This window comes from Mus pahari, chromosome 14, assembly GCF_900095145.1.
Source record: "Mus pahari chromosome 14, PAHARI_EIJ_v1.1, whole genome shotgun sequence".
Taxonomy (NCBI): domain Eukaryota; kingdom Metazoa; phylum Chordata; class Mammalia; order Rodentia; family Muridae; genus Mus; species Mus pahari.
The window spans coordinates 14589672-14610035 of record NC_034603.1 but is presented as its reverse complement, the minus strand read 5'-3'; the positions used below and the strand labels follow the sequence as shown (position 1 = coordinate 14610035).

General features: G+C 47.6%; 1 protein-coding gene and 1 long non-coding RNA gene across 2 annotated transcripts in view; one reads left to right on the top strand and one right to left on the bottom strand.

The window, feature by feature from the left end:
• Window positions 1-13499, top strand: part of Nipal4 (NIPA like domain containing 4) — an 18125-nt gene extending 4626 nt beyond the window's left edge. Inside the window, exons 2-6 of the mRNA XM_021213649.1 lie at window positions 312-551; window positions 5115-5171; window positions 7233-7323; window positions 10210-10370; window positions 10860-13499. Coding sequence (XP_021069308.1) covers window positions 312-551; window positions 5115-5171; window positions 7233-7323; window positions 10210-10370; window positions 10860-11488 — 1178 coding nt within the window. The 3' untranslated portion in view covers window positions 11489-13499. The remainder of the gene's footprint in view (window positions 1-311; window positions 552-5114; window positions 5172-7232; window positions 7324-10209; window positions 10371-10859) is intronic.
• Window positions 13500-15308: 1809 nt separating this feature from the next.
• Window positions 15309-20179, bottom strand: LOC115065340. The gene is made up of 4 exons (XR_003845116.1): window positions 19889-20179; window positions 19420-19644; window positions 18518-18670; window positions 15309-17801 (listed from the first exon to the last, which is right to left on the bottom strand). It is a non-coding gene; the product is annotated as an uncharacterized LOC115065340 (long non-coding RNA).
• Between the last annotated feature and the right edge of the window lie 185 nt (window positions 20180-20364).

Below are 20364 nucleotides of genomic sequence, written 5' to 3'. Positions count from 1 at the left end.
GAAAGAAAGAAAGAAAGAAAGAAAGAAAGAAAGAAAGAAAGAAAGAAAGAAAGAAGAAACAAAAAGAAAAGAAAAGTCACCTATTTGACAAGAGGTCCTAATATTTGCTAAGTCCGTGCAAATGATATCATTGGTGAGAAAATGGCTAACAGCATAAAGAATTAGAAATACACTTTTTTTTTTCACTCTGGTCTGTGTCTGGGTGGAGGCCAGGAGCAGTGGAAATGTGAAGTCCAAGTCACAGGTCAGTTCTTGCATCTTCACGCCACGCCCACATCCTCAGTGTGGTTCTTTACATGCTTCCCCTCCAGGCTCCATAGTCAGCCTCTACTGCTCCTCTCAGGAGGTCCTCTGTCAGATCGTGAGAGGCATCAGCCCTGAAGAGCCCTACAATGCCACCCTGATCACCTGGCAAGAGAGGGTCAGGAAGAAGTATGGCTTCTACATCGGTGTGGGACTAGCCTTCCTCTCCTGCTTCCTCATCGGCACCAGTGTCATCCTTAAGAAGAAAGGCCTCATTCGACTTGTGGCCACAGGGGCCACAAGGGCAGGTAGGTTCCTCGGACTGCAGGGGATGGGTGAGAGGCATCCGTGGTGGATGACTTCCTTTTACAGGGATCCAGGTTACAATCTGAGGATTGGACCCCCAGCAGGCACTGGGGGCTCATTGTCAACCCTGATGAGAATCCCCACTGCCAATAGCTGGAAATCTTCCTTTACAATCCAGTATTTCCTGAGACTTCCATGATGTATGCGTTAGGGTAAAGACAAAGAAGCGTCAGGATCAGACAGGAGAATCCGACACTCTAGGCTTAACCTTAGCTTGGCTTCTTACCAGCCAGCCCTACTGAAAAGTCACACCTTCTCCTGTGGGAATGGGATCACAAATGCCCCAGCCCACATCAGGCCAGACTCTCAGGGGCCCTCGCACATCCAGCCACACTGCGGCACAAGCGCCAGGTCTTGCTCATTTGGATGACTGGATGTGATTGCCTAAAATAATCCTCGGGAAAGGAAATCACACATAAAGGAATTCATGCCATTTGTTGAACTCATATCATTTATTGCTTATCTAGTGTGCACCTGTAGGAATATGTAAAGCTCAGATCTGGGTGCAGAAAGGAAGTTTTCTATAAAAATTGATTCTTAACACTAAGACCTGTATGATGATGAGCCAGCAGGGAAACTGGACAGGGGACGAATTTATGGTGGAAGGAGCAGCAAGTGCCAAGGCTCAGAGGTGAGAACTAGCTGGATATGGAATAGAAGGTAGCTCAGGATGACCAGGAAGTGCAGGGGCAGATGAGTCAGCTCAACAGGGTTATGTAGACGTGGCCACAGAGTTTGCGTCTCATTTGAAATGGGAACACATTGGAACAGATCATGTTCATGATTTGCTAAGGGTTCCTGGATGCTGGGTAGAGACTGGATTAGCATCCTGGAGTAGATGTGGGAAGGTATTACCATAAGTGAGAGGATGGAAGTAGGGCAGTGGGGCTGGAGATGCGCACAGATTCCAGACATAGTTTGGGGAGGTGGAACTCACCTGCTTTGATGTTCCCTGCCTCCCAGGGGAGGGTAAGAAGGATGTGACTCAGGTTTCTGACTTGAGCAACCAGGAGATGATGGAGCAGGGTATTCTATAATGAATGCAGAGGGAGAAACAGGTTTGGGGAAGGTGACCTGTTCTTGTTGGGACCTGTTCATCGCTCAACTCTTTCCCACGAGACACTGCTTTATAGACGCAGACTGTTCCAATTATAATTCTGCTTTCTTGATTGCTGTTAGTGGGGTCTTAGGCAAGAAATGTGGGGTATTTTTTATTAGATGTTTTCTTCATTTACATTTCAAATGCTATCCTGAAAGTTCCCTATATCTTTCCCCCGCCCTGCTCCCCTACCCACCCACTCCTGTTTCCTGGCCCTGGCATTCCCCTGTGCTGGGGCATATAATCCTCGCAAGACCAAGGGCCTCTCCTCCCAGTGATGTGTTTGTATATACCCCAATTTCCTCATCCATAAAATAGACAAAGAAGAGCTCTAGTTTGGCAAGCATGGTAGCGCATGGCACCTATCCTAGCTTGTATTTTATTGCTGTGATAAAAACACACTATGAGCACCGGACATGGTGGCACACACCTTTGATAACAGCACTTGGGAGGCAGAGGCAGGCAGATTTCTGAGTTTGAGGCCAGCTGGACTCCCATATCAAACATCAATCAAGAAATGTTCCACAGACTTGCCTACAGACCAGTCTGTTTGAGGCAGGGACCACTACTGAAGGTCCCCGTTCCCAGATGGCTCGAGCATTTCAAGTGAACAAAACACTAAGCAGCAGAGATGGAGCAGAAAGGATCATGAGTGAGGTCAGAGCCAGCCCACACTACATAGTACATATGATCTCTCTAAACTACGCCAAGGTTGTCTAGAGTCACGGAACTTAAGGAATGTCTCTCTATATTAAGGGAATTTATTGGAATGACTTACAGTTTGCAGTCCAACTAAACCCACCATGGGCAGCTGTGAATGGGAAGTCCAAGAATTTAGTAGTTTCTCAGTCCCACAAGGCTAGGTGTCTCCTCAGCTGGCCTTCCGTATAAGATGGGATCCTGAAGAAGTAGGTCCCAACAGATGTGCTGCCAAGTAAAGGCAAGCAGGTAAACAAGAGCGAACCCTTCCTTTTCCCAATGTCCTTATGTAGGCCTCCAGCAGAAGGTATGGCCCAGATTAAAAGTATGTACCACCACGCCTGGACTTGGAACTTGCTCTGTCCCAGGATGGCCTTGAACTCAGAGATGTGCTTGCCTCTGTCTTCTGGGATTAAAGGTGTGTACTAACTTGCTTGGGCCTAAATGTTTCCTGGCCACTATGCCTCAAGATCTGGATCAAAAGCGTGTGTCATCCCATGTCAAGATCCCGATCAAAAACCTGTGTCTTCCAGCCTCAAGATCTGGATCACAGGGGTGCTCTTCATCTCTGGATTTGAGTTCATTCCAGATGTAGTCAACAACTAGATGTAGTTGGCAACCAGGAATAGCATCTACATAGTTACCTACCTCCCCTGTTAAAAAAAGAGGGGGAGAGAGGGGCTCAACAGTTCAGTGGGAGGATGCTTGTTTAGTGTGTGCGAGGTTCCAGATTGCATCATCACCCTTGATAAATAAAGAGGAAGGAGATGAATAGTGTCTGAATGGTCATTCAGACACCGTGTACAAGGTGTGCGTGTCTTGTGTAAAACGCTCAGAAACAAAAGTGTTGGGGTTTCAGATTTGTTATTCATATTTAGGAGTATTTTGCATATGCATGAGATATTTTGAGGATGGGACTTAAGTCTGAAAGTAAAACTCCTTATGTCCCCTATATACCTTTCACAAAGAGCCTAAGATGATTTTACATTGCTGGCTGATAACCTTGTGCATGAAAATGAGTTTAATAGCCAGGTGTGGTGGTGCAAGCCTTTAATCCCAGCACTCGGGAGGCAGAGGCAGGCGGATTTCTGAGTTCCAGGCCAGCCTGGTCTACAAAGTGAGTTCCGGGACAGCCAGGGCTATACAGAGAAACCCTGTCTCGAAAAACCTAAAAAAGAAAAAAGAAAATGAGTTTAATGCAATGGGATTTTCTATCTCAGGTGTTATGTTAGCATTCAAACAGATTGGGATTTTTGAGGCATTTTACTTTAGGGAATTTTAGACCAGGAATGCTCAGCTGAGCTGTAACATGTTTAGAGAGAGCCATGTCCTTAGCTCTAGTACCAGGATCAGCATTACCTAAGCTGGTGGGTCAAGCTGGGCCCATGGTGTATTCCAGTATGGACAACTGGACTTGAGCTATAACTCCGTTGGCAGAGTGATAACCTGGCTTGTACAAGGCCCTGAGTACCACCACAGCATCACATAAAACCAGACATGGTACATGCCTGTGGTCTGAGTACTTGAGAGGTAGAAGCAGGAGAATCAGAAATTCAGGGTTATCCTTGGCTACATATGGAGGAGACACAAGAGACTGTGTCTTAAGGAGGAACAGAAGAAAATAAGAAATCCGGGAGATGCAGGGATACAGTTGGGGAAGGGTCATTACTGCCCTTCGTTCATTCTACACAAGTGTTTGGCAGACCAGTGACCTTGAGGGAAAAAAAAAAGTCTGCTTATACGCTCACTGGATAACAGAGCAAGTGTGCTTGACCAACCATTCAGAAAGATAGCTTCCCTAGGGCCTGCCCTGCTCCAACATACTGTCTCACGGTCTTCGGAGCGTACAGCTCCTAGGGTAAAATGCATTTAACATGGCTGGGGAATAAACCTTTTATGGACCTGGTAAGAATAAAAGAACTTGTGTTTAGAAAAATCAGCGTTCTGAAAACAGCAACTTCTTTCACAGAATGGTCTCAGGTCTTTCCGTGACCGTCATCATCCTTGTGGCGGCTAATACTGTTAAGCACTGGCTAAGCTGTGTGCGCTGAACAAAGCACACACAGTTCTGGATGCTTCTATTGCAACTAGGGAAAACAGAGGAAGATAAGCAGATGAGCTGCACTTTTAAGTGATAAGAAGGGGAATGGTCACCTCAAGGAGAAACAATAGAAATCAGAGGCCAGACTGGGACCTCTGGGAAGCAGCGGAGACCTCCAGGGTGGGTGTGAATTCAGGCGAACACTAGAGGAGAGCATTCTGTACCCAGGGAGACACAGGCAAAGAGCTGGGGCAGGAAAGAGCTAATCATTCTTGAATACGAAGAATACAGCAGGAGTGTTTGCGGAGGTGGACAGGACAAAGCCCCTGCTTGTCCCCATAAGGATTAGGGCTTTATCTTAGGAGTAAGTAGAAGACACTGGGCAGCTATGCGGAGAAAAGTGGGTACAATTTGCACTTTTCAAAGCCACTGACTGCCATGCAAGAAACAAGTTACTACCGGGCAGAGACGTGGGTATCTGTAAAAGATGTGACAGATGCTGAATGAGTAGTTAGACACACAGCTGGATTCAAAAGATAAGTCCAAGCCACAGGGCTCTGGATATAGATACTAAGAAGCAAATTCTGGGGGACAGTTAAGGGAGTCAAGGCAGAACCCCCACAAATTGTCACCAACGTCTAACTTTGCGTCTATTCCCTTCTATAGTGAATGGAGGCTACGGCTACCTGAAGGACCCAATGTGGTGGGCTGGAATGGCTACCAGTAAGTGGCTTCTTTCACTACTAAGAACAGTAATCTACTGATAGCTGGGATGGAGATGAAGGGGAGGGCAGAAGAAATGGCTCTGTCTCTGTTCTAGACCTTGGGAGCCAAGGCCATCTTCCTTGGGAAAATCTTGCCTCTGCAGATATCTTATTCTGTGCAATCCCTTTCCTCAGCTCTAAAGGAGGCCTCTTCCACGAAGATAACGATACAGGCGCAGCGGCTAGGGATGTAGCTCAGGTGGGAGAGCATTTGCCTAGCACGCACAAAGCCCTCGGCATAGTGAATGTGCCTGTAATCCCAGCCCTCCAGAGGTGGAGGCAGAAGGAGCAGAAGTTCAAAGTCACCCTCATTTACATAGCAAGTTCAAGGCCAGGCTGGGGTATAGGAAACCCTGTCTCAGTTTATTTTTTAATGACTACCCATGTGTTCTTTCAGCTACTACTGAAATACAGGGCTCTGGGAACACTTTCTCTTGGCCACAGTCATGGGCCTCCATCTGGCAGACTTTGGGAACCTAAAGTAACTTCCCTATTTCATGCAATTAAGAGCTTGGCCCACTTTGAGCATGAATGTCCCTCAACTTTGTCTAGATTTGTACCCTCTCATATCGCTCCCGCTGTCCACATGCTCTTTCTGGCTATCAAAGCCCAATTATTTTAAAAATAATTTTTGATGATGATGATGTGTGGATGTGTGTGTGTGTGTGTGTGTGTGTGTGTGATGTGCATGCATATAGTGAGAAGAGGATGTTCCTGCCCTCCCATATACATGCAAAGACCAGAGGAAGATGTCAGGTGTCTTCTCCTAATGTTTTCCCGCTTTAGTTTTTGAAACAGGGTTTCTCACTGAACCTGAGGTTCCCCATTGCCCATTGTTGCTAGGCTGGCCAGCCAATAAGTTTTGTCTCCACCCTACCATGCTGGAGCGACAAGCCATGACTGGGTTTTATATGGGTACTGAGGATTTGAACTCAGGTCTTCTTGCTTGCATAGTAAGCAACATTAACCACTGAGCCATCTTCTTAGTCCCCAAAGCCCAATTCTTTTTAGGTAGAAAATAACATTGATCCTCATCCAAATAGGAGTTGATCCTTACCTTGGGCAGAGCTATTCCACTCATCATCTCCCTTCACACAGAAAAGAGATGGAAAACGTTCTGTAGGCAAGGGCAGACGAGAGGCTCAGATAAATGGGAAACATCTTTGGCTCCTTGATGGTTCAGCCATCTCTAAGCCTCCTGTCTTAGACTATTGCCTTAGTTTGGTTTTTCTTGCTGAGATAGAACACTGACCCAGAGCAACTCCAGGAAGAAAGAGTTCAGTTGACGTACAGGCTTCTGTAAAGTTACCATAGGTCCTGTCCCTCACAGAGGGGAGCCAAGGCAAGAACTCAGCAACTAAGAGGCCACAGAGGAGTGTTTCCTATTGGTGTACTTCTCCTAGCTCACTCATTTCGTGTTCTTATAAAGCCCAGGGCCACTTGCTAAGATGTGCAATCAAGAAAATGTCCCCACGGACTTGCCTCCAGGCCAGTCTGATGGAGCACTTTCCTTCTCAGGCGAGAGTGACTTATGCCAAATTGATTAAAACAACAACAACAGCAGCAGCAGCAACAGCAACAACTAAGCAGCACACCTGTCCACAGTTCCCCTAGTAAAGAATAGTTCATGGACCAAGTGGTACTCAAAGAGTCCAAAGTTTATTTAATAACTGATTTTCTAGAACTTATTTTAAAGATAGACATGAAGACATGTCAGCCTGTGATACACACTTAACAGAGTATGTACTGAAAGTTAAAGGACATCCAAAACATGGCAGCTTCTCAGGTCACTGTGAGCTCAGGACTTGGGCCTTGCCACCTTTACAGTACAGTGGGAGAACGCAGAGTCTGGGTCTGACCTTGTCTCCAAGGAGACAGCATCCGGATGGGATCTTACAGAGTGCTGGTCTTGGGTTTTAGGTACAGTTGAACTGACCGACGCCATCTCTGCCCAGATTCATCTGGAATGGACGTGGTGCCTTGAAGTTACACTGGCCTCTTTTCCCCTCTAATTTCCTAGTGTCTGCTGGAGAAGTTGCCAACTTCGGGGCCTATGCGTTTGCACCTGCAACAGTTGTCACGCCGCTGGGAGCACTGAGCGTTCTCATAAGGTCACTGTCCCCTCTTTTGACATCTCTTTCCTATTTTCAATTTGTTGAATTTACCAGAGTGGGAGCAGCTACCCCAAACTAGTCCAGGCCTGGGAAGAAGGACCATGCTATTCAGAGCTCCAGGCCCTAGGACTGATGGCTGCCATGGGCCTCAGTATCCCCTCAATGAACTAAGAACATGAACCCTAGTGTTCTTTTGTTTATAGTGTGCATGTAGTATATGTGTATACGTGAATACGTATAGTTGTGCATACAGATGCACATGCGTCTGTTTACACTTCTGTGTAAACTGTCTGTGGGGGGCAGAGGGCAGAGTTTATCATCTTCCTTAGTTTCTACCTTAGTTTTTCACGATGTCTTTCACTGCCTGGACCTCACCAATTGGCTAATCTGGAGCTTACCAATTAATTGGTTAGGCTGGCTGGCCAATAAGTTCAGGAATCCTCCGGTCTCTGCCTCACCAGCACAAGGATCATAGGCACAAACCAGCACAGCTAGTTTTTAGGTGTGTCCTAGGGATTTGAACTCAAACCTTAGCAGTTATGGATTCATAAGTCTCAGCGTCAAGCCTTAATTCCTTCATATGCAAAATAGAACGCTAATGATACATACCCAGAGAGCTAAATGGGGCTACAACAAAGTGAATGGGTTTAGAAAAAAAAAACTGTAAACACGGCTACAATTTACAGAGGAAAACTACCCATTAAATCATCTGAATGTAATCCGTGTACTAACTCACTTAATCCTTCCATTTGTTCCCAAGACCCAGAGGGTTTAAGTACTTTGGCCAAAGTAACTTTCTAGCAAGTTCTACTTGACCTATTTCTTTTCCTTGGGTGGTAGAGCAACCCTTTTTCTACTTGCATAGTTACCAGGCCAGGCTCCGCCCTATGCAGGATAATTCCCTGCCAGGTGTGAGCAGCTGTGCTATATACTATGCTGCCTCTCAGTAAGGACTTAGCAAACAACAGTTTTAAAACTTAAAGATGTTAGAGCTGGTGATACAGGAGTACTCACCTAGTACGCCCGGGTTTGACTGCTAACATCCCCCAACAACCCAAACCAATAACACAATAAACTGGTTACGCCTAAGCATTTGTGCCTCTTATCACCCCATTTCTCTCAAGCTATGGACATAGGTACTTCTATGGGGGTCCTTAAGCCACATCTGAAGGGTGCTCTCATTTAGGAGCTACCTCCGGAGCTCTGGTAAACCGCAGCCAACCACACCTGGCGCCCATAATCTCTTCTGTGTTGTTGGTTTTTTTTTTCACTTGGTGATAATTTCGCAACATTTACAATTGTGAAGCAAGTAGATTCCTGACTCTTCAGTGCGCAACTGGCCTGACTGGTGTCGAAGTGTTTCCCAAATCTGTTTACACATTCCCACTCCAGGAATGTTTTGAGAGGCATCTGATTCTTGCTTGGCGCCTGTGTGAAATAGTTGGAGCTTGCTTCTCCAGCCTTGCCTAATTTGCATATAGCCCTAGGACCACCTACCCAGGGATGGCACCGCCCACAGGGAGCTGAGTGGTCCCTATCACATCAATCATCAATCAAGAAAATGTCAAAAAAAAAAAAAAAATGTCCCACAGGCTTGCCTACAAGCCAAGACTTTTTGATGTTACCTAGCTCCCAGGGCAACCAATACATTTTTAGTGTGAACTAATGCTGCCTTCATAATGCAAGTGGGCTGGCTCATGGCTCATTCCCAGCCTGCCCAGTGCCCCTTTTTCTTCCCTTATCTAGACGATCAGAAAGAACAGAAACGATATCACCAAGGAGCTAGATGGATTTTACTCAGGAAAGACTCTAGGAAGCATGAAAGTTCTCTTTAACATAGAAGAAAACTCACTAGCTTTGTAAGAAGATCAAGGTGTTGTTCGAAACCTGCCTTTGCCACTTACCAGTCAAAGGACTTTGCTGAATCGTTTAAACTTCCATGAGGTCAGTTTTCTTATCTGTAAACCGGGAGCAGTATATGCTAATTCACAGGGTTGCCAGATTGACTCTAACACAGCACTTATTAAAAAATACACGGCCCCAAACACAGTGTTTGTTATTATTGTTGTGGTGATTTATATTGGCATATGCAAGCGAAAGAGAAGTAGATTCATATTCTATGACCCAAGGAACAGAAATGGAACAAGAAATAGAAATTTCCAGAAAATGTATTTGGGGTACGTAGTGTGAACCTGCAATGTACTCATTTGGCTTGTTTCATGGCAACCAGGTGCATACAGGCCATGGTTGAAAAACATCTCCTGGCAATACGGCGGAACAATAGGTTCAGTCAATAGGGAGTCAGACGAGAGTACTTTGAAAGGCTCTTTCAACTTGTCTTTGTTTGCTTTTTATTGCTATGATGAGACACCATTATCAAATGTAACTTGGGGAGAAAGGGATTTATTGGGCTTACAAATTGCATCATGGAGGGAAGCCAAGAACTTAGAGACAGAAACTAAAGCAGAAGGCACATAGGAGCTTGCTCCTCTTGGCTTGTAAAATTTGCTTTCTTATACACCCCAGGACTGCCCAGGGATGGTACTGCCCACAGTTCATCCATATCAATCAAGAAAATGCCCTTGAAGGCTTGATGGGGGCACCTCTTCTCAGATTACTTTAGCTGTGTCAACTTGACAATAGACCAACCAAGGAGATCTATGTGTATTTCTGCTTGCCCAGCACATATTACAATCCCCTAGAAGTGTGTTTCTACTTTTGAAAGGTTTGGGGTTAGACAGATGGAATCTAGGAAGCCTTCTACAGAGAGAAGTGAGTTCTGGACTGTTGTTCTCCATAAGTGTTCACTCAACCCCCAGTGTGTCTTTTGTGGAGCTGGGATAGGCACCCCCTTCAATCCCTCTCTCCCATCCCCCTATACAGTGCCATCTTCTCCTCCTACTGCCTGGGAGAGAGCCTGAATCTACTGGGGAAGCTGGGCTGTGTGATCTGTATGGCTGGCAGCACAGTGATGGTCATACATGCCCCCAAAGAGGAGAAGGTCACCACTGTTGCAGAGATGGCTTCCAAGATGAAAGACACAGGTAGGCTTCAAACGCTGGGTTTGCAGAAAACACAAGGGGATGAATCGTGTATAGACTGTCTATCTGGGCTCTGGCCATCTTCAGGCTGCCCCCTTGAGGAAAAGATGAACAGCAGAGAGGAAGCTGGACAGTGCCTGTTTGCAAGGCTTCCTGGATTGATGTAAATGCGTACTATTTATTGTTCATCCTGTGTCAGGCATGTCTCTAAATACACATTATTTTTATTCTAAAAACATTTTATGCAAGACGATGCATCAGCTCATAGAACAGCTCTTCAAGATAAAAGGAATCCCGTTGTCTGGTCCTATTTTCTTTTTACAAACGGGGAAACTAAGGTCTAAAGAGTTTAGTAACTTGCATGAGTTACTTAAAAGGGTTACTCTAAGATCTGAGCCTGGGACTAGAACCCACCTCTGTCAGGCTATAAGTCTGGGGTGCTAGATACTCTGGAGTCCTTCGCTGAATAACTTGTGCCCATCCTTCCTGAAGGGTTCATCATCTTTGCTGTCCTTCTGGTGGTGTCTTGCCTCATCCTCATCTTCATTGTTGCCCCGCGTTACGGGCAAAGGAATATCCTCATTTACATCATCATCTGCTCCGTGATCGGATCCTTCTCCGTGACTGCCGTCAAGGGGCTTGGCGTCACCATTCGGAACTTCTTCCAGGGTTTACCAGTTGTGCGGCACCCTCTCCCCTACATCCTGTCCCTCATCCTGGGACTTTCCATCATCATCCAGGTCAACTTCCTCAACAGAGCACTGGATATTTTCAACACCTCACTGGTCTTCCCCATCTACTATGTTTTCTTCACCACGGTGGTGGTGGCCTCCTCCATTGTCCTCTTCAAGGAGTGGTACACCATGTCTGCTGTGGACATTGTGGGCACCCTGTCTGGCTTCGTCACCATCATCCTGGGTGTTTTCATGCTTCACGCTTTCAAGGATTTGGACATCAACCAAATCAGTTTGCCCCACACGCACAAAAACACAACTCCAGCTCCTGCCCCAGAGCCCACAGTTATTAAACTAGAAGACAAGAATGTCCTTGTGGATAACATAGAACTTGCCAGCACACCCTCACCCCAACAGAAGCCCAAAGTATTTATGACCGATTCTTAAAGTCTGGAATGCACGAGTAAGAGGAGGCAGCCAATGGTCCAGCCTGACCTCTCAAGTTCACAACTACCTGGTTAGCACATCTGTTGCCGAGGGCTAGTTTCCTTTTTTGAGATATTCATTTATACCTCACTGCTGTTCCTAGAAGAAGAAGAAAAATCCCTACCCAGTAAGGTAGGGGGCAGGACTTCCTGGAGATACAGCCTTGGTGACTAAATCCACATGTTTCTGTTAGAACCAGCCAGTCCCCAGAGCCTCTTCCCTCTGGGCCCCTCAACACCACCATGTTGTTGGTAGAATTTGACCTGCTGAATGTAGCCCAGCTCAAGAACTTCCCTCAGCTCTCGGTCATTGGGAACTCCTTCACACCAATTAGCCTGTGAGGCTGGACTTCTCAGTCCTTAGCCCAGGAATGGAGCTCATGGGGGTGTGCAGAGCAATCTGCATGCCTCGTCATGCCAAGGTGTGTAGCACATGCCAACTAGCCTGGTGTTTTCTTGTAGACAGAAGCAAGACCCCAGCTGACCTTCTTACTGTGAATACCACCTGACGTCTCAGGGAAGTTTCAACTGGCCTGTTCTCTAAGCACTTGAGGTCACATCTTGTTGTCTGTGCCCCCAGTGGCAGGCACCACTACCCTTCCCTCTTTCTACCCATCTCAAGACACCAGTCACTGACACGTGTAGGCTGTAACCTTAGAACCAACAGCAGGGGATGCCTCCTAGTCCAGTTCTGCTGTTCAAACCCATGTTCACTTAGCAGCTCTGGGAAGAGAACAGCAGTGTGCTGTCACGCTGGAATTTAGCAGAATGCAGTTTCTTTGCATCCAGAAATTGACCATGATATGACTTGGGGAGGAGGGGGAAAGTATAAGGCACAATGTCACGGTTGTCAGAATGGAATCATGGGCTCTCTGGAAACCTGGACGTAATGTTTGGCCTGACTCAGATCCGAGCAAGGACCAGACCAAAAAAAGGTGTGGGGAAATTTCCAAGCTGTATCTAGTGAAATTGGATTAGAATCCCAATAATCAAATGGGAGTGCAGGCTTGACACAGTTGGGCCAACTGGAACTGAGTTTATCTCCATTGACAACCTAGCTGCCCACACTGGAAACAGCATGCCATGAGTCCTCCACCGTCAACTGCTCTTGGGACCACTTTTGGTGACCTCACATTAGGCCAGAAGCAGTCAGAGAATAGCATCTGGAGAGAGAGGGGGCGGGGAGAGAGAAGAGAGAGAGAGAGAGAGAGAGAGAGATCCTTTTCTTTTCTTCCTAACTTCTTAAAGCTGTGAAAGTGTAGGCTTGACACAAGGAGCATAAGAGAGTGAAGTTAGGAGAATTTGTGGGAAAGGGGAAACTTGATCTTCAGTGCACGTAGCACTGTCAAACTCCCTGCCTATATCCTGTGTTCGAATCTAATCCCCTAAGTACAACCACACCCAGGTCAAACTGTTTCTGGCCTTGGACAAAGCTCTTAGGGCAGACCAACACTCTGGCCCTATACCTTCCACCTCCAATCCCCAGTATTTTCATGAATGTGGATTTCTGACTGTGACTGAAATCAATGCAACACACTGGATCTTGGTGGGGCAGGTAGTAAACGGAGGGTTCTGAGGGCGTGGGCTCTGGGGTCAGTAATAAAGACTTCAGAGTGTGTTTACTTGACAAATGTCCTGGCCTTCCATGCACACGGAGCAAATTCACTCCACTGGTCCCTCTCACATCCTGGGATGCCAGTCCCTGATCTCCAAAGCAAAGCCCTCCTCCTGTGTCTTCCAAGATCTGCCCTCACTCAATCAGGGAAGGTTGCTGTATTTCTGAGTATCATTCACTTAGCTAGTGGCTCTGCCCTTACTAGGAGCCAGGCATGTGGCAAAAAGCATATGGAAATGAAGGATGATGCTTTCTTAGCATTTACATGAGGGTTCAATGAGGTGACCGTCTTAGGGTCTTATTGCTGTGAAGAGACACCATGACCATGGCAACTTTTATAAAGGAAAACATTTCATTGGAGCTGGATTACAGTTCAGAGGTCTACTCTATTATCGTCATGGAGGGAAGCATGGTAGCACAGACAGGCCATGTGCTGGAGAGGTAGCTCAGGGTTCTACATCTGGACCCCCAAGCTTTAGGAAGAGACACTGAGCCTGGCTTGAGCTTCTGAAACCTTAAAGCCCCCCCCCCCCCATGACACACTTCCTCTAACAAGACCACACCCACTCCAACAAGGCCACACCTCCTTAATGCCTCTCCTTATGAGTCTATGGGGGCCATTTTCATTCAGACCTACACAGTAAAGCTCCTGTGGTTATTAATAATCTTAGAAAACCTCAAAAACGGAGGCTGGAAGGAAATGGGTATGAGATCAGCAGTATGAGCTGTCTCCACACAGACCTGGGGAATCTTAAGTGCACACAAGCTGGCCTCCCACTCAGCCCGGGACCCACGCTAAGTCTCTCCCCTTCATTAAAGCACACCCCCTAGCAAGAGTTGGTCACAGAGTATCTCAGCTGTCTTCTAAAGGCAATAGTGTAGAAGAATGTTCTAGAACCTAAAAGATTATGAAAGCCTTTGGTGATCCAAGATCTAATGAAGCCGGACCATCTTGAGCACAGGTACAAAGCAGGCAGTCCTCACTGCTGGCCATGGGAAACCCCAGGGCATCACTGTGGCTCAGGTCATGGCCTACTGGAAGGCTGGTGGTCTGGGTGAGTCCTCTGAGACGTTCACATCACATGTCTTAAGTGATCCAGGCAGTGGGATACTGAAACAGTTCACATACAGAAGAGCTGTCCAAACAGAGAGCATTTCTTCATGACAATTTGTTTTAATTAAATACAAACAAGGAGGAAAAATAACGAAAAACAAAAAAAAGGCACTATGGCCCATTCAAGTATTTTGCATAGATGTACAAATATTGTAAACAATCAATAGGAGGACATGAGAGGACTATTTCCTGTGAACAATCTCCCAAATCAAAAGAAAATTCACATTTGCCCTGGATCCCAGACATAGACTTACACACAGTCATACAAGAGGATACTGGGTGCATGACTTTGGGGGTACTAGGCTCGGATTCTACAGAACCTCTCCCTAGCAGGCTTCCCTAGGGAAGGGGTACCTTTCCAGTTGGTGTTCCCTGGCTTGGGTGTGGAGGATTCCTTTGGGTCTGTCATTACACACATTTGACAAAATGACTAGCCTGCAGTTTTAGGAATACAAGTCTCGCCCCCACTTTGTCAAATAAGGAAATGAATTGAGCCCAGGGGAGACACTGAAGGATTATTGCAGTGTTGCAGGGGGCTATTGCAACAGAAGGGGCTGTTGCGTCACAGAGAACACTCAGACCCTAGCATCTACAGTGTCTTGGAGCAGGGGTAGAGAGGGGCTTTTCTCTTACTGGCGGAAGTTACCAAGGCTAGAAGGAACAGAAAGCAAGCAGGGAGTTGCAACTTCGATGGGATTAGCCCAGGCTACACCTCTTAGAGAGATGGAGAGCCGAGGTTTACAGGTCAGAAATGGCTTTGCAGTTCTAAGGTTGGCAGGCAGCTAATCTAGCTTCTAAAAACACTTACAGCCAAGGCTGGAGGATGTAGCTCAGGTGTAGTGTGTGTGCCTATATACACATGAAGGGCTGTGTTTGAACCCAGGACCACATACAGCATGGGAGCACACACTGCAGTCTGAGCACTCAGGAAGAAACAAGTACTCAGGAGTTCAAAGGTCATCCTTGGTAAAGTGAGTTAAAGGCCAATCTAGGATACATGAGATCCTGTTGTCATTTTTATTTGTTTTTGTAGAGGGTATTTTTTTTTTCCTCTCTTCTCTGTGTGGCCCTGTCAGTCTTGGGACTTCCTTTTTAGACCAGGCTAGCTTCAAACCCCAAATTCATCTGTCTCTGTTGGGACTAAAGATGCACACCACGAAACCCAGCTACAAACCTTCCCTCAGCCCACCAGAGCCTTGGCTTTGACCTATTCCAAAGACATCTCGCTTCAGTGGCCGGGAACAGAGATGCCATAAACAGTTACTTCTGTTCTTGCTCACTTTCTATGCATAAGAAAAGGGCTTTCAGTCTTGGATGCCCTCATCGACTTGGTGTAGGAAGACCAAAGTGTTCTGTTGCAACTGCCCCCTCCTCCTCATGTGGTAATATTCTTACATATCCTAAGTGACAATCCTTTGGGACAAACCCTGTCCTTGAAGTCTAGATACACCTCTATGGGACCCTTCACAAAAGCAGATGGGAAGGGATTCCTGCCTGTGACAGCCTCGCTGGCCTCTGGAAACAAAGCCTCGAGTGAAGAAGGTGTACGTAGAGCAGCTGCCGACATTTCTACCAAGTTTTAAAAAAAATCCCGTCCTCTTACACTTCACAGTATAATGTCATGGGATGGAGGTGATGTCGAAGCAATGAAAAAGAAAAAAAACGGAAGTGATTACCAAAGAGCAAGGAAATGGGTCTTCTTCTGATATGGTTCAAGGGACAGAAAGTGGAGGATTTCTAACTTTGTGGTGAGAATTGGGGTGACCTGTAATCACCGGGCATTTGGTAAAGCACACAAACGAGAAACTGATGTAGGACATGGACCGAGGCCTCAGAGAGTGAAGAACACGGTCACTGTGAAAAAGAGGAAGGCGCTTTCCTGAGATCTTTCTCCCCCAGGCCACCTATGTCATAAATGTCAAAAGCTTGCCTCTTCCTCTGGAGGGTTCCGAAAGCTAACAACTGCTTGCTGTGGTGGCGGGAAGGGCCCTAGCGAGCCCTCTGCAGTGCCATTAGCACCTTTCTGGGGATGGAAGATGGCCTCTCAGAGGCCAGGCCCAACACATGTGTAAGAACTGTCCTAAGTAGCAGAGCACCAAGCAAGAGAAGGGCCACCCCCGTCCCGTTCCCACCTTCTCAGCATTTCCCATGACGATCACCTAGGGGCGGTCACCAGGAGTGAACCGATGAGGTGCCTGATAAAACCCTGGTTGAAGAGAGTTTGGGGAACCCTGCCCAGATCTGGTTCACCACGGCTGTTGACAGCAATCTGTTCAGAGTCAACAGTCCCACCTCGGAGCTGACCACGAAGGAGGGCTGGTGGCCCTGTGTATACAATAGCCAGGATTCCAAACATGTCAGTCCCCCTCAGTATAACTGTGGCTGTCCTGGAGAGCCTTACTTAGATATAGGTCAGAAATAAGGAGGAGGTCCCTTATTCTGCCTGAGGCGGTAAAACACAAGGACATGCGGAGCTGTCTGCCTGTCTGTCTCTCTCATTGTCTCTGTCTCTTACACACGCACGCGCGCACACACACACACACACACACACACACACACACACACACACACGCCCTCTCGGCTCAATGCTCTTGAGATCCAGTGCAGAAAGTCCAGTGGTGACCCCATAAGGCAGGATCCTGATTTGGAGGTCACTAGCATATAGTCATCAGCAAGTCAGGGCTGCTGTGGTTCACCACCAAAGCACCATAGGATAGGGATGCTGGAAAAGGAGAAGGTGACACATGGAACACTGGGGATGGATGGATGGATGGATAGATGGATGGATGGAGATTCTAAATGTCCTTAGTGACCTTTGGCATCACGGCTCAGAGGGGACACAGGTTGACCCCCCCCCTGCTGTCTACACTACTCACAAATAGTACCTGTCTGAGTCAGAGTGACCCGTGTAAATATGGGAGTGGGAATGTGAAGAAAGGCAGGGGAGGGGAGCATGGCTTATCACATGCAGCCACATAGCCAGGAACAGGCATCTTGACCAAGCCCCTTGGGGCAGGGATGCAGCAGTAGCTTCCTCAGTCATTAAAAGCTAAGAGATGGTAAGGGCAGCCTGGGATCCCAGAGGGAGGCCCATCAGTGATGCTCCCGTGTGTTCCTGCCAGCACAGGACCAGGATCGGTACCTTCTCCAAGCTCCGCATAGGAGGACCCCAGCTCAAGCCTTCCCTGAGCATCGCTGGCAGCTCTTGGCTAGTGGGCCGAGGGAGACTCTTCCCCCCCCCCCCTCCCTGCGCTTCCCTTCCCTACCCGGGCTGTATATTGCACAGGACAAACACTTAGGAGCCATCGGCTATGAGTCCCCCTGGGCCTCAGAGGAAGCAGGAGGCACTAGGGTAAGGGGGGGAGATTCTGGGGATGAGGGATGTTCCAGAAGGCTGCCAAGAAGCTTCAGGGTGGGTGAGCAGGCTTCTTTCTCCTGGACGTTCCATGGCATCCGGAGTCTTCAGTTGAAACAAGAAACTTCTGGACACTTCTAAATCTTGGAGCTAGTTATCCCTCCAACCCTCTGTGATCGGTACCCAGGTAGCTGGAAAGGAAAGAAAGGTGTAACCTCAGTGCTGGCCAGTGGGACCGTGGGCAAGTGTCCTCTTGCTCAGAAGTCTGTCCCTGTGGCTGCTTTCCGGGGCCTTTGGCCCTTATAGTGAGAGCAACTGCGCGGCCACCCTCGAAGATGGAAACTTAGCCCCTCCCCTCTTCCGCCCCTCCCCTCTTCCACCAAGTTTCAGTACAGTAGCTCCCCAGTGTTTCAGGGGATATGGGCTGGCAGCCAGCTTTCTTGCCTCACCCATTCTGACCCAACTCCCTTGGACATGGCAGGCAGAGAGAAGCATTAAGGAAAGGGACATAGGTTGACAGGCTTGTATAAACTAATGGCTTTGACCTTCAGAGCAATGTCATGGAGCTGGTCCCTGCTGCTCCTCAGGCCTTCATAAAAATTACCTTGAACCACCTTGCCGGCCAATCTTAAGCCTTCTTATCAAGAGACAAGGATTTATTTACTCAAGGTGGCCTATCTGTTCAGGTGCCAACGAAGCCACCAGAGTTCAGGCTTCTGTGTGACGCCTTCATCCTCAAGGAAATTCAAACCTCCCTTTGCTCGTGTAAGGTTCAGCCAAACAGACCTCCAAGCGAGGCTGCGTGTTCATTTCTGCTTCTGTTCTCGAGCCTCAGTTTGGGGCACGGGACCGCGTTCTCAGCCACACACTTCCTCTCGGGTCCTTCTGGGTCCTTCTGTGGACTCACCTTTGGAACAGGCACTGCTGGAGGCCTGGGGGGCTGAGGACCGGAAGTAGGGGGCTGAGGCAGGGAGGCGCCTCCTGACCTGGGACCGGTCTTTTGGCCTGGCACTGGATTGGCTGGGAGTGCCTTCTGAGGTGGTCGAGGCCTGGAGAAATCCTGGAGGGAACAGAAAGTCTGACCTGAGGGTCTTCAAAAGCAAGTATGCCTAGAATCTTCTGGATCGCAACCAAAATAACATAGAGAGCGAGTTGTCCCATTTTAAAGGACTTTCCTGTGTATGGATCTACTTAATAATGTAGTTTCATGCTAAGAAAAAAATAAGACCTTTTAGGAAAACAAGTTGGCTGGCTATTAAAATTAGAGCTATGGGCATGGCATGATAAGGCACACTTTTAATTCCAGCTCTCAGGAGGTAGAAGCAGGTGGGTCTGTAAATTCAAAACCCTGTCCCAAAATTTAAAAAAAAAAAATTGTAAATGTCTTTTCCTGATGTGGAAAATCCCACTTCTGGTTGACCATGTCAGAGAGGCACAGAAGGCTGGTTTGCAAGGGTGTCCCTATGTACACACGGTTTATAACACCAGAGGACCCAGAAACTTCCAAAATAGCCACGGTGGGAGAGAAGTGTAAACTTACCCAGTGACATGGGCTACAGTGTGTGTAAAGAGATTTGCCTGCCTCTACTGCTGAACACTGGGATTAAAGGTGTGCACTCCTACCACACGGCTGCAAAGGTTTATTGCTGAACCCCTGGAAGCCCATTGGATTTACCAGAACAAAGAAAAGATGATCAGATCCAATCAGCGATGATCAGATCCAATCAGCGCATCACATCAACGCCCCTCATTGCAGATGGCCTGCTATGGGCGGTGTCCCCAGCCTAGGGTTGTCAAGTATCCACTTACCTGGGACAGTAGGCAATTAGGTGCAGGGGGCATGGGCCGGCTTGGGGGAGGCCTCCTGGCTGACTCCTTTCTTTCTATTCGAGCCCCAGCTTCTGGGGTGCCCCCAGCAGCCCTGTTCAGATGTGCCGGCAATGGTGCAGGTGGCGATTCAACGCGCAGGTAGTCTGGAGGGGGCCGGGGAGGAGGGTGGGACGGCTTCCGGAAGGTTTCAGGGGTGTTAGTCACCTGTGTGAAGGAGACGCAGAGCAGCTGAGATAAGGAATCCTTCCTTAGTGTGTCTCAATGAGGTGACCAGAGCCTCATCTGAAGGCGGAACAGACACGCTGACCGTTGGATTCCAGGTTCAGAACCCACTGACAAGCCCCAAAGATAGCTTTCATTACCAACCCCATGGGCACACATAAGTACTGAAGAAAGCCTAACAGGGATCAAGGGAAATCAATCAAGTTCAATGGTGCAAAGCCCTTACCTTTCGCCTGCCCTGGGGTGTCTGCAACTTGAAAGTTGGGTTGGCATGGCCAGTTCCACCACTCTGAGATACCCTGAAGGGACAACTGGAAACAAGGAAGAGGGGACACGGGGGAAGGAGTGTTTAGTGGTGTGTCTGGACTAAGCAAATCTGACCAGGCCAGCCAACAAATCTAACCCTCCTCTGGAGAAAGTGGGATAATCCTCTGAAACCCATCTCCTAAATAATAAATAAGCACACATACGGCCAGTGGAGAAGCCCAAAGAAGGGCTTACACAAGCAGAACCCTCTGTCCCAATAAGGAGACAGAATATCACTAACCATTATGTACCCCGACCCCCACTGGCATGGATAACAGAAGGATGCAGGGCAGAAAAAAAAAAAATCCCTTCCCGTGCAAGTACATTTAACAGAACTCTAGAGAGCATCCTCCATCAATATCTCAATGAATTAATCATTCATCTTCTTGGGTTAAT